This window comes from Stigmatopora nigra, chromosome 8 (genome assembly GCF_051989575.1).
Source record: "Stigmatopora nigra isolate UIUO_SnigA chromosome 8, RoL_Snig_1.1, whole genome shotgun sequence".
NCBI lineage: Eukaryota > Metazoa > Chordata > Actinopteri > Syngnathiformes > Syngnathidae > Stigmatopora > Stigmatopora nigra.
In genome coordinates this window covers 2,018,774-2,032,519 of record NC_135515.1, presented here as the reverse complement: position 1 = coordinate 2,032,519, position 13,746 = coordinate 2,018,774, and the positions used below count along the sequence as shown (strand labels likewise).

The 13,746-nt window shown below is 41.7% G+C and overlaps 2 protein-coding genes across 4 annotated transcripts; one reads left to right on the top strand and one right to left on the bottom strand.

Moving 5' to 3' along the window:
- Positions 1–1,093: 1,093 nt before the first annotated feature.
- Positions 1,094–2,722, bottom strand: tmem160 (transmembrane protein 160). The gene is made up of 4 exons (XM_077721937.1): positions 2,320–2,722; positions 2,211–2,235; positions 1,873–1,965; positions 1,094–1,760 (listed from the first exon to the last, which is right to left on the bottom strand). The coding sequence occupies exons 1-4, from the start codon at positions 2,530–2,532 to the stop codon at positions 1,429–1,431; spliced, it is 663 nt and encodes a 220-aa protein (XP_077578063.1). The 5' UTR covers positions 2,533–2,722; the 3' UTR covers positions 1,094–1,428.
- On the top strand, positions 2,479–13,422 carry egln2 (egl-9 family hypoxia-inducible factor 2). Of its 3 annotated transcripts, none has more exons than XM_077721935.1 (6): positions 2,479–2,654; positions 2,982–3,082; positions 6,516–7,676; positions 10,253–10,372; positions 10,581–10,717; positions 11,656–13,422. In XM_077721935.1, exons 3-6 carry the CDS (start codon positions 6,645–6,647, stop codon positions 11,909–11,911), a joined length of 1,545 nt encoding a protein of 514 aa, XP_077578061.1. In that variant the 5' UTR covers positions 2,479–2,654; positions 2,982–3,082; positions 6,516–6,644; the 3' UTR covers positions 11,912–13,422. The 3 variants fall into 3 exon arrangements, with proteins under 3 accessions (XP_077578061.1, XP_077578062.1, XP_077578060.1); XM_077721936.1 differs by lacking the exons at positions 2,479–2,654; positions 2,982–3,082 and adding exons at positions 5,670–5,921; positions 11,484–11,551 and having other exon boundaries at positions 11,656–11,866; XM_077721934.1 differs by lacking the exons at positions 2,479–2,654; positions 2,982–3,082 and adding an exon at positions 5,670–5,921.
- The last annotated feature ends 324 nt before the right edge of the window (positions 13,423–13,746 follow it).

Below are 13,746 nucleotides of genomic sequence, written 5' to 3'. Positions count from 1 at the left end.
CTTGAGAAATGGCTAGTGTGTTATTGTTTGTATTCTGTGTCCAAAACAGGACATCAGAAGCAGGTAAGTATACATCTAAATGCACTTCTTTATCGCCCTCTAGCGGTTGCTGTGGCTTATTTCCCGTAGTTACGATAATTGCCGAAAAAAGAATGCAAAAAACTTAACTTTGGAGGTTTTGATGAACGTAGAAATATGATTTTGACTATTTGAGATGTGAATGTAAGATTTTAAGTTTGTTAGCAAGAAAAAAATACGGAGTATTGTTTTCAGCTTCGGCCGGTTCTATCGCTTGTGTAGCTGACAAAATAATAATAATGTGCAATAACTTCTTAAAACCTATAACCTTTTATCTTAGATTTTCAATGCTAGGTCATTTTTATGTACTGATGTTTTTTAAACTTACATTTTAAACGTACCAGGCCTGGTGAGGGATAGAATAAATAAAAAAAAAAACATGCTCACCCTTTAAAATGGCCACGCCATACTTTATGGAAGTCCGTGATCCATACGACTGGCATTTTCCGTAAAAAATGGTGTGCACGTTTGGAAATTGAACTGGGCTGGTCTTTTTCCAGCCGAGCTGTAGAGGTCGGCGATGGACGCCGCTTGTCAGGGAACGCCGGGCGAGCTTGCCCTTTAGACGCGCTCGCCCGGCCTCGTCGGCACGCCGCATGTCAAACAGAGGGGGCACGGTTCAGTTGTGTTTAACTTTTAAATTCCAGGAATTTGCATTTAACCTCTGCGTGAGTTGGAAAATGAAGTGATTTGACCTTTGTTTGGGTTGTTTTAGCAGCCTTTAGGTGACCTTCTTGTTCCAGTGGCCCATAGTCTCGTGTAATTCTATGAGTGGCCAGCAGAAGGTGCTGTGGGACGAAAACTAGGCTGAACTAAAAAAAAATTTTAATATCTTTTGGTAAAAAAAAGAAGTTTGACTCTCATGGTAAGGTTTATTTTCTTCTTTTTTGGATAAATTGATAAGAAAATACACCAACTAGTAAATAAAACTAATTATTGTATTTTAGTTAAGTTATTTGAGGTTTACAACATGAAAAATATTTTTCTGTAAAACCAGCAGATACCAAAGTGCAAAGGCTGTTCCAAATTATATTTATTTACACCAATTTCAGTATTTTTTTCAACTGAGTAGTAAAATGTACATGCAATGATTGAAAATATTTCCACATGATTTATTTCTGCCTTTGAATAGAGCATGTAAACATTTAATAATCACTTGACATGCTTGTTTTCTTGCTGTTTTAAATGATGATGATGATATGAATATTTATGACAGTTTTTACCCATCCACCACAAATGAAAGCAGCAGATAATCAGTATAAAAAGGGCCTGTATTTTAAGTCCATACTTTGATTTTGGCCCTTTTAACACATCACCCGCATTCAAACATACACACACACTGGAAGACGTCTACTTGTCAATCCCTTTTTTATCTCCGTCATCGGGGTCATGATGCCTCCTGTCGTGCGGGGGTCCTCCTCGGTAACCTCTGTGCTCGCGCCTGTCACGGCACTCCTGGCACTCTTCTCCCTCCTCGTCATCCTCGTGGATGATTTCCACTTCTAGGCGACCGATGTAGAGCGACACGGCGCACAGCCAGAAGAGGGCCACACTGCCCACTACGGCTCCCTGGATCAGCACCGCGGGCACGGACAGCAGCATCAGCTTCCGGAGGGTCAAGAGGCTCGCCACGTAGGAGGCGGCGCCAAAGGAGACGCATGCTCCGCCCATGATGAAGAAGGCTGGAAGGAAGGTAGGGGTAAATAGAGTTGTATTTAATACTTTTTAACTATTTGTTTTGGTACTTATTTGGGAATTTATATTGTGTTGCTACTGGGAAAAATGCACAGCTACCGTATGCCGCCTCCCGTCCCACTTCACTCTGGACGAAGGCGATGACACCGATTCCGGTTGCCAGGAGACCATTTCGGAACCACGATAGGAACCCTGCAAAACCAAAATTCAAGTAAGTGACATCACCAATGGAGTATTCAAGCCAAACTCCTTAAGATCTCATTTGAAAAAATACACAAACTGCCAAGAATTTCCAAGATTTCATTTAGTAACATTATTGTGAGGACAAAGTTTGCTGTTTATTTATTTTGCGCACAAAAAAACTGGACAATCTAGAACTAATCTGGCAGGTAACTGCGCAGGAGTTGCGTTCACGTTCCATTGGAAATTGTTGTTACCTGTTTCGTGAGACTTCCTCAGAATCTGCAATGAAGGGAAACAACGCGTTTTTAAACTCATCAAAAACTAAATATGCGATTTGAATGCTAAATAAGTGTCCTTATGTACCAAAGCGTCCGCCTTGTCAAGATCCGATAGCTGGTACTGCTGTGTCGGCTCTTGTGCCCGGTTCTTCCCCCATGGCCCTTTCTCGGTAAGTGTCCGCCGTGTAGTGTCCGGCAACCCCCCGCCTGGAGGTCGTGGTAGCCTCGCGATGATGCGAGAAAAATGTGACGCGGTCATGGGCAACTGCCGCCGCATGAATAAACGCAAGAAAGCCATCACATCGCTCGTGGGAGACGTCCAAGATCGAAAGCGTTGAATTGGAATATAAACAACTGGACACTGACGCGAAACTCTGACGCAATCAATCTGCGACTGGCAAAGAGAAGACGCCAAACTGGGTGAGCAAAATATACAGTGCTCGTTGTGGTCGCTAACAGAATACACGCGAGATAAAAACACGCGTTGGTCATTTAAAAACACACGATGGCGCTAGATAGCCGATCATCACATTAGATCTTTAAGATTAGAATTCTAGCGCAAATGACAATTCGTTCATTCATTCTCTGTGACGTGACGCTCATCCTGACAAGTGCCACGCGGGGTGCTGGAGTACATCCCAGCTACTAGGCTGGGACACCCTGAATCAGTGCCCAGCCAATCGCAGGGTACACTCACACCTGGGGGCAATTTACTGTGCTGAAACATCCTATCATGCATATTTTTAGGGTGTGGAAGGACCTGGAGAACAACCACGCAAGCCCGGGGAGAACATGCAAACTACACATAGTGAGGACCCACCTAGGATCGGACCCTCAACCCCAGAACTGTGAGTCTGCCATGGCAACCATTTGTCTAAACGCATTTTTTTCTGTCATACATTGTTGTTGCATGTGTGTGTCTTGTTCTAAAGGTCAAACATGGGAGTATAGTGTGTGTTGACAGTAGAATCTTTCCAAAGGCCAAAACTTTGATGTGATTTACAACTGACCATCTGCACGCCCTCATGCTTCCGTGCATAGTACAATGGGACAGCAGGTGTTTGTAAACATAACACATGTCAAACTTTTTTACAAGCATTCTTTTGCATTTTAAAGCTAGTTTGGTTGCACTGACCGACAACTATAGGAACCATAGTTCTTCCTGAGTGCAGGAAAGTGGTTTAAGAATAACAGCTTGCTGGCCATCGAGATTTTCGTGGCATGTCAAACGGGAGGTTAACCTGTTTTAATTCATTTAAACATTTATCAAATTGACAAAAACATTAAGCTGGAAAGTACAAATACTAGGGAAGCTGCCATCAACTGATTGCCAGGACTAATCTGAATAGTCATACAAGATGAAGAAGATGAAGATGTAATATTCTGATTGTAGGTTTTAAATGCTTAAAGTATTCAAACACATTTATTGTATTACTGCCATGCATTTTTACATAATAGATGTAATATGCAATAATGCAGTGGCTAGCTGAAAAAAAATATTCGGCCTATGATTAAGTTGTTGTTTTGAATTACCTTTAAAATAAAGACAATACAGAAATAAACATTGTGTTACTAACAAGATAAATCAAGGTGACAAGATATATTGCTAAAAATAGTTAGTGTGCTAATTTTTTACATTATTGTGCAGCTACGATGCATTATTGGGCTTTTTTTTAGCTCTTTGGGGAAACCAAAGTAATCAATCAAACATACAAAAAAAAACAGGCAGTCAGCCATGGCTTGGCCTTCCACTTCCTTCTTATTCTGGTGCTGTGCAGAGGAAAGGAGGAGGAGATGTATACGTGCAAAGCTGCACTACTCCAAAGGGTTCAAGCCAGCTGCATTGAGAGCGCTGAACTTGCAGGGCAAAGACATTACCAAAATTCAGTAACTGGAACAAACCCAGTGAGAAAGTCCAGGAAAAAAAATGACGGTCAAAAGGGGAGGGCTGTCACTGTTTGACTCGGGTAATCAAAGCTATCCTTATTTATTGTATTATTAAGCCTTGTCAAAACATGCATTGTCGGACAAAACAGGATGCCAGATGCCTTTACGTGGTTGAGTTATTTAATAATGCAGGTGTGGAAATGCGCATGCTTGCATGCTGGTTTTTTTCCCCGTCTTTCAATGGTTTGATGTCATGGCAATGTTCTTTTCTATTAGTATGACAGCTTTGATGGTTCTCTTGTGAATTTGTGGGCCAGATGCATCCTGGTTTGTTGGATCACATAACATTGCACAGGCCATCGTTTTAGATCAGTGGTTTTCAAAGTGGGCGGTACCGCCCCCCGGGGGGCGGTGTGAACTTTCAGGGGGGCGCTGACGAATAAACAGGCGAATGGGGGGCGTTGAAATAGTGAAGGGGGCGATGGAGCAATTACAGTAAAATGTGACGTTGGTGTTTGTAGAAAGACCGGAAAAATTGATTGTCTGTAATAAAAAGTCGACAAAAAACAAGCTTTATTGAAACAAGAAACGTTGTCTGCTCGAGCGCTCACGAGCAGCGCGCATATACCGTATATCACTAATTGTCGCGAGTTTATCGTCGATGCAGGTGACTGGGGAAACCACCACCATCCAGTCAGCCGCAGAGGAGCACACAATAGCGCGCCGGCAACGCTTAACCACAGACGTATGCGCACAGCGACCGGCTTAATGCATCAGCTATCAATTTTTATAATTCGAGGTGAACTGCGCATTGGTCTATTAAAAGAAACGAAATTAGCGAATAATATCTGAGGCGCCTGTCTTCTATTTATTTAAGCTTCGTTCGTTGGAAAGGGGTAAAGAGGGGGGCGTTGGCATTTTGGCCCGGCGGTGAAGGGGGCGGTGGCCAAAAAAGTTTGAAAATCACTGTTTTAGATTATTGAGTCATGGGGTTTTATTTCAGAATATGTCACTCAATTTTGTGGCATCCTAAGAGTATGTATAGTACATGTTGGAAGAATAGTCCATTTTATGCATTATAAGTCATGGTTATTCTTTTAAAACTGTTGAAGATGAGTACTAAAAGAAACAAATGAGAGAGGCTAAGATAAGTGTTAATTTGTTGATTTTTGGGTTTATTTTTTCACGAATTTTTATTAGTATATAGTTATTTTTTCCATTCAAATAGAAAGTTGTGCACTAGACCTTCCATTAAGTTGCATGCAAATATCAATTAAAAATCAACAAATCATGTCATTATAGTATTAATTCATTTTTTCTCATGCTATAAATAATAGTTCTTATAGTTGATCTATTGTTGTGTTTTTATGATGTAAACTTGACAGGTATGTTGACAAAACGTCTACTCAATAGATTAGTTACTAACAAATGTGAGTATATTGCTATCTTTGGTGGGCGTTCTTGTTAGCCAATAAGGTGAGCGACTTCTAGTCACGTGACCCGCGCACGTTTAAGTGACAAGAGGGCGTGGATGTGGGAATTGGGGGAGGGAAGGGTAGACCAGCGCACTTTACCGGGTCTCCTCCAGTCGGACGGAGACCCACGTTAGGAACCGAGTGTGTCCCGGTCATCCTCCCCGATTCGCTTCTCTTTATCAAATGGCGTGCGTGTGCATGGTTTTGATTGGACGCGGACGCTGCGTGGACTGGAGGAGACAGTTCCGGAAATAACATGCGTACACGCAGCCCGTCACGTACGCTCGGGAGTGGATTGGATTTGCGTGGCCGTGGGCTCGATTCAGTAAGTGAGCGTCACCAGTGCATCACTGTTTGGACTCCTAATAGCTCAAACCATGTTTTTCTTTTTTTAAACTCCAAAGGTGTGTAGAGAATGCATTTTGATTCAGACTTGATGACCAAAAGTTATTGAATAGATAATGTTTACATCTGCAATTGTTACTATTTTTAGAAATGCATTCCAATCTATATAGACATTGATGTATAGTGTTTTTGTACGTGAATTGTACTTGAAGATGACGTTGACATTGTCAGTTATGCCTAATTTTACCTTTTAAATGAACCATCACCATTTTGTGCAAGTCTTTACAAGACCGTTATGATTTTGATGAGACAATTAGGATTTTTTTGATGTCTTTATGAGACAAGGACGATTTTTGTGCAATTTTTGTGAAGTTGATGCTGTCATTTCCCTGGCAGGTGGATTAAATGTACTTTATGACTCATTGTTTGTGAGAAGTGCGTACATCACAGTTTGATTTAGGTAGAAAATCTATAAAAACGGTAACTTTAACTAGACGTATATTGACGACTCAATAACGAGTCACCTGTGGCTTGCTATTAATAAGCCTAACATGTTTCAATTTACTCTTCGCAGACACTCAACACCGCCAAGAAACGTTTCTGTGAAGGAGCTCACTTTTTTGTGTGACGGATGACGAAAAACCTGCAAAAAAACACACTCGGACTAGAAGATGAAGGGCGAACGTAGCCATGAAGCTGTGAAATGGAGACTTTGGGAGACCTTTTGCTAGCTCAAAGAGCGATCGGCAGCCGGGAAATCTCACGTACGGTAGACCACGTGGCGGGTTCGAACCTGTTAGACAACATGGGAATCAACGGCGTGCCAGTAGGGGGTCCTACAGCCGCCGAGTTATTGGCCACTTTAGCCTCCCAAAGCAACCCTCGCGGTCTGACCACCCCAACTAAGCAATGCAGAACCGGCATGCCGCTCTACAATGGCAGCTTGGCGTCTTTGTCTATGGAAGGAACCCCTGCTAGCGCATTAGCACACACCCCAAACTCTACCAAGGAAAATCTGGACATTACCAGGACCAGGACAGTGGGAAATGACCTAAGAGCTAAGAGGAGAGTAGAGGAGAACCCTGACTTTGGTTCTGAGACTTTAATCCATTCAGCAGGGTTGGGGGATTCTGTGGACGCCATTTTGACTCTTGACTCTGACTTGAAGCGAAGACGATTAGCCAATGATAGCATTGGTCATCATGTTTCAGATGCCCATTGCAGTGGGAGATGGGAATGTGAGACGCTAGTTGGCTCTTTCACCCCTCACACAGTATTCAGACCTACAGTTCTCCTACCCCAAATGATTCAGAAAGACATATATGAGGCAGTTAGCCATGCTAACAGTCCGACTTCCCCCCCGGAGACCCCGACACCCCCGCCGTCGGACCAATCCGTCTGGTCGGCGGAGCATGTCGCCACCAGGTACATCGTCCCCTGCATGAAGTACTACGGTATATGCGTCAAGGACAATTTCCTCGGTCCTTCGTTGGGACAACAAGTCTTGGATGAGGTGGAAGTCTTGAACCACAGTGGGAAATTCCGGGGTGGGCAGCTGGTGAGCCAGAGGGGCATTCCTTCCCGGAGAATCCGCGGCGACCAGATTGCCTGGGTGGAAGGGCACGAGCAAGGGTGCCGAAACATCGGAACGCTGATGTCTTACATTGACGACGCCATTGTGTACAGTGCAGCCAATGGGCAATTGGGGGACTGTGTCATCAATGGACGTACTAAGGTGAGTCGGCACTTTTTGGTCATTTAGTTCCAATGTGGGGTGGTGTATTTTGTTCTCTGTATGTGGGGGAAATTTGGATGATGTAGTGGGCATATTTTCTTCATTTTCTGGCATAATGCCTTCATTCAGGCTTGCCCAAACTCTTGCCCTAGTCATGCTGGCACCCAGAGGTAGAAAAATGCTTGTATCGTCTGTAGATCATCCCTATCTGGGACTTTGAAGGCGACCGTCTCACTACTTGGGTTTAAATACAAAAGCATAGTACAATAGTACCTCGCCATTTTGCACTTCAACTTTTGCTACTTTATTACATGGCAGATTTTTTTTTCATAAAAGTTCTTAAAAATGTAAAAATACAAATCTTTGCTAGTACTCAACAATCTGGTTCACCCGATTAAACCAGGCAGCCCCCGTGTTTGACCATTTACACAAGACCAAGGCCATGTTTAGACAAATCCGGACTCTCGCCCACGACCTTTGCAACTCAAGTTCTGCTCTGTTTTTAGTTTTACGCCACTCTTAGGCATACTCGAGTACAAAGTACAGTAAGCACTAAAATATATTTCTCTTATTTTTGTAAGTATTGGGTCTCTTAATCAATTACCTTTGACATTATGAAAGACCGCCTAAGATAATATAGCAGATATTGCTAGAGAGGTGAGGGTCCAGGTTTCGAACCCAAGTCAGTGTGCAAAAAAAAAATGTTTAAAGGTCATAAAAATTTGAAAATCCATAGTGAAGCAGAAGCCACTCCCCTGTATATTATTATTATTATTTTTTTTAAATAGGGGTGACTCTACTTTGCAGTTTTTGTCTATCGCGGACATGTCTGTCTAAATTAACCGCGATAATCGAGGGATTACTGTACTCTGCTGTTTTTGGACCAAATCAGGCCGCCTGGAAATATTACCATGGGGTTTCCTAGGTAACAACCCCATACAAAGTACAGCTCTGTGTTGTCTGAAAGATATGAAAAAAAACATCTTTGTACCAATCTGCTCCCATTATACGCATATTTTTTTGGATGAAGTTCAGGCTGCGCGTGACGTCATCAATTCTGTCGCCTATTTAGTCGTCGGGGAGCGATGCAGCAGAATCTCATCAGCCATTTTCAGAGTCTACCGCTGCAGCATCGTGTCCTCGGATGCCCTTCTAGTGCTCGCTACTGCCCCCATTTGGACCAAAGCCGGGAATAGCAATGCTTAAAACTGTTATACAACTTGCAGGTGCAGATGTCGTTTTATTTTGAGACGTCGCGCTTTTGCAGATAGTGGAGATTACAACAATGTGATTGGAAGCCAAGTGAATAAATCATTGGTTTAGTGTTCTTGACAGCTTGATATTCAGAAAACGAGGTAAAATGGGAGCCGGATCTTATCTTAACTCATCATAAATGTCATTGGGTTCAGACTTATTTTGCTTGAATAGCTGAATCTGTTATGTCATTTAGGCATGAGAGCGACTTGTCCTAATTGGGTACTCGTGGTGTTTCATTTTTGGGTGTCAAAGTGGCGGCCTGCGGGCCAAATCTGGCCCGCCACATGATTTTGTGCGGTCCGAGTAAGTCAATCATATGTGCCGACTTTCTGTTTTAGGATCAAATTAAAATCAAGAGTATAGATGTATATTAAATTTCCTGATTTTCCCCTTTTTAAAACAATAATTGTCATTTTTTAATCATTATTTTCAGTTTTCAGTACATTTTTTTTATCAATTTGTTAATGCGTGTCTGCTTCTATTCCTCCAAGTAAATGCTTTCTACGTAACATCACCTGAGCCACAAACACGCATCAGTCACGACGACTAAGATGTTCCTAGCGGCCATGATATCGATTCCACTTGCTTGACATCAGCAAAAATGTGTTCCAACAAATGTTGACACCCTGAGGAAATCAAAGACAAGATTTTCCATGGCTACTGTGACACTTGTCCTGTAGGTCCATCACTCCTAACAAACGAAAGATCTAGTTGGCATAGACGTGATCCGTTTGGCAACCCTCCTATTGGACGAATGGAGTATTTGGCGCTTGCGCTCAAGTCGCTCAGAAGAAGTCTAATCTCAGTCACAGTGTACAAGTGTACGCAAACAAGCGTCACGCGGCGTGACACGGCATGCCGCGATTCTATCGGCGCTCCTCGCTTCGCGGCCCATCTCGACTCAGATCAGCACCCGGGGAAAATTAAGGTCTAATTAGAAGACAACCGTGCGTGTAATGTCAAAACCGTAGTGCAAGGGTGTCGGACTCGGGTTGGTTCGCGGACTACTTTAACGTCAATTTGATTTCACATGGGCCGGACCATTTTAAATATAATTTTTCAATTTTTTTTTTTTTATAAATGGATAAAAGAACTGGATTTAAAGCCCTGAATATTCAGTTTTTCGATAGATCTAAAACTATGTTTATTTTAGTTTTTTTAAATACATTTTTAGATTTTACAAAAAAAATTTGAACTACAAACACAGAAAAAAATGATTAAAAATCACAATTATGGATTTAAAAGGGGGGAATCCGCTCTCAAATAATAATGCTAAACAAACAAAAGTAATCTTTCTTTTTTTTTTTTTTCCTTTGTAGGCAATGGTTGCGTGTTACCCAGGCGAAGGCACGGGATACGTCCGCCACGTGGACAACCCGAACGGTGATGGACGTTGCATCACATGCATATATTATCTTAACAAGGGCTGGAATGTTAAGGTAAGATGCACCCACCATTTGTGGTGAATAGGAATGCATTATTCATATGGCATTGTGTGCTTTTAAATGTATTTTTCTTTTTAAATCTGAAATTGTTAACTGTCAAATCTACTATACTTATTTTAGCTAGCATGCTATTCTATAAACAGGCTTGCCCAAACTAATGTCAACTCCTAATTCTAAAAAAAAATTGAATATTTGACGACAGACACAAGGAGGGGTGCTGCAGATCTTCCCCAAAGGCAAAAACGTGGTGGCCAATATCGAACCCCTATTTGACCGACTGCTCATCTTCTGGTCGGACCGCCGCAACCCGCACGAAGTCAAGCCGGCCCACGCCACTCGGTGAGTTTCCACATAGATTTTTTTCTTTACGTCCCTGAATGCCATTCATTCTGGCGGCTCTTAGGCAGGAAGTATGCATTTCCTGAACGTTGTGGCAGGGGGGCGGGCAGAAGGTTCAATTGCGGGACTCGTGCTGGCGAGGCACACATACACATGAGAGGCAGGAATAAACAAGGCAGCCACCTCAGGAGGGAGGATAGATGGTGGAACTCAACTCCTACTTCAACATTTCATGTCCAACTCCATTCATTCCAAGATACTTTTATTCCTCTTGTTGAAAAGTCAACAAAGTTTGGAGAGATATTCCCATTTAATACTCAACAATAATAATATAGGATTTTTCATCATCATTAGCCTAATTGTCATCATACCAAGAAATTGCGTATGACGAAATTGGTAGTGCTGTTACACAGAAGGGATTGTGTCGTGCTACCGAAAGTTTAGAGTCCTGATCGATTTGGGAAAAAAACGGATCATTTACAATCCTCACTATCTCCTCACTTACCTCCAGTCAGCCAGTAGGAGGCAGATCACTGCCCAACGTCTTTCACATTACCTCACCCCGAAGTTATTACACAGAAGAGACTGTGTGTCGTGCTACCGAAAGTTTACAGTCCTGATGGATGTGGGGGAAAAAAATGTCCTTAAACCTATTTGTCCATACTTTGTGGGACATATAGTGTCTGCCAAAGGGCAGCAGCTGGAACAGGTTGTGACCAGGGTGGTATAGGTCCCAGACAATGAATTTTTCCTCTTTATTTTCCAGCTATGCTATCACAGTGTGGTACTTTGATGCCAAAGAAAGGGCAGAAGCTAAAGAGAAATACAGGCTAGGTGAGCTTAAAAAATAATCATTAATAAGAAAAGAAACCTGACACTGTCAGTTTGGCTATTTTATGACACCTTGTACTTGCTTTCTCTGCTCCCCGCGTCCATAGCAACGGGTCAGAAAGGCGTCCAAGTGCCCGTGAGTCACAACGGCAGGACATGAATCCCGATAATCACCGGAGAGCCGGCAGGAAAGCACCATGTGCCTTTTCGGATGTTCTTAATGGCCGCCATAAAAGGAGTTCAACTCTCTGGCTCACCTGTGCGGAACCGAGTTTCCGGATGGCGCCGCTCTGGTTAAGGTCAGCCCGGGGTCAGCCCCTCGTAAAAAAAGGAAAAAATGGCACGTCCTTTCCTCTTCTTTAGACATCTCGCTAAAATCCACAATGAGGATGAACAACTGGAATAAAAATTCAAATGGAGACGCGAAGATAATCAGAAGGACATTTTTACTACTGATGACTTGATAATGAGGATGAGATGCTACTTGTTACATAGTACTTAGCATACATGCTAAGGTGAACTAGCCATAGAAGATGGCGGAATAGTAAGATGCATACCAAGTTGACTCCAGTTGGAATTCAAAAAAGAAAACTGCAAATTATCTATTCTGAGCAGACGTGTCCTAAAATATGGGAGATGTATTTACACTGCTCAGGCAACAACAAAAAAAGTGAAGAATTATTCAAAAACATTGAAGATGTCATTTAGAATTGTGTAAATTTTCAGGGTAAAACGACTTTAGAGGCTAGTTAGTCACACACACACGAAAATATGAACAATTTTGCGCTTAACCGTTGTTATTTACCGATATGAAAATATTGGTTGAATGCAAATGACTTGAATATATAGAATAAAATGTTTTTCAATATCACCAAATAGCAACCCGTGACCGGACGTTTGGTCGCCCGGATGTTTAGTCGCCCGGACGTTTGTTTGCCCGGGCGTTTATAATTTTGATAGCTGGTTACAACAGTAAATATTTAGATATTAAACTCTCTCTCATGAATATAATTTTGGGAGCTGATTTCAACAGTAAACTCTCTGTCATGTTGTCAAACGTCTGGGCGACCAAACGTCCGGGCGACCAAACGTCCGGGCGACCAAACGTCCGGGCGACCAAACGTCCGGGCGACCAAACGTCCGGGCGACCAAACGTCCGGGCGACCAAACGTCCGGGCGACCAATTGTCCTATTACCATAGCAACCAAATGAACAATAATCCAAACTAGCCTTTTTGTGTTTTGAATGCAAAATTTGTGCATTAGCTAAAAGCTAACTATTACAAAAGTAAATTATTATCAGGAGATATTACAATACAAAGCACAAGGTTGAGCCTCCAACACACTTGGAAACAATATGTAAACTGCTATTATGTGTATGTTTATGTAACCCTTTTAAAGGGTATTTGCACATAAGTCATAAATAGATATACTGTCTTTATGATGGTTACAGTTGTTAGCATTAACCTGGTTGAAAGGGTTAATTCACAACAAAATAAAAACGCACTTTATTGAGTGAATGGAATGAGCCCATACACGCACATCATTTTATAATTTTTAGTATTGATCTTAATAACATTGAGAAATAGATACATATTGTAATGTGATTATATCATATTTTACATGCCAAATGATGTTTAGTAGCTAAAAACTAAAGTCAATACTATTGATTATAAAAAATGGTGTGGGTGTATGGAAAACTTATAGTCCAGGGAAAAAAATGAGAAAGGAATCATTCTTAACTGGCTGTGATAACTGAAAAAATGGCAATAATGCTTGATATTTTTATGCTTAGTCACAATCAAACCATTTGTGAAATTCTAAAGGTGAATAATGGAGAAAATGATAATAAAATGCAGTTTAATTATGTCTTAATTATGTGGATTTAGTGTTTTTTTAGCAGACATGTTTTCACATATAGGATTTTGAAGAATGCTTTTTTTCTTAATAGAAGTGGTGCCATCTCCTGGGCATTGTTTGAAACTGTTCTGCGTCTGCGTTATTTTGGGCCTTTATTTTTTTGCTCCATACATTTATAATAAAACTGCACTGCCATGGTGGACCGCTAGACGTCGCTTTAATACCTAAAGTGCGTTTATACTCTGTACAGTTTAGTGTGAGATGGTCTTGTCTAGTTTAGTATGTTTATAATAGACTTAAATTGTTTCTAACTATTTAGTTGAGTAACTTAATTACAAT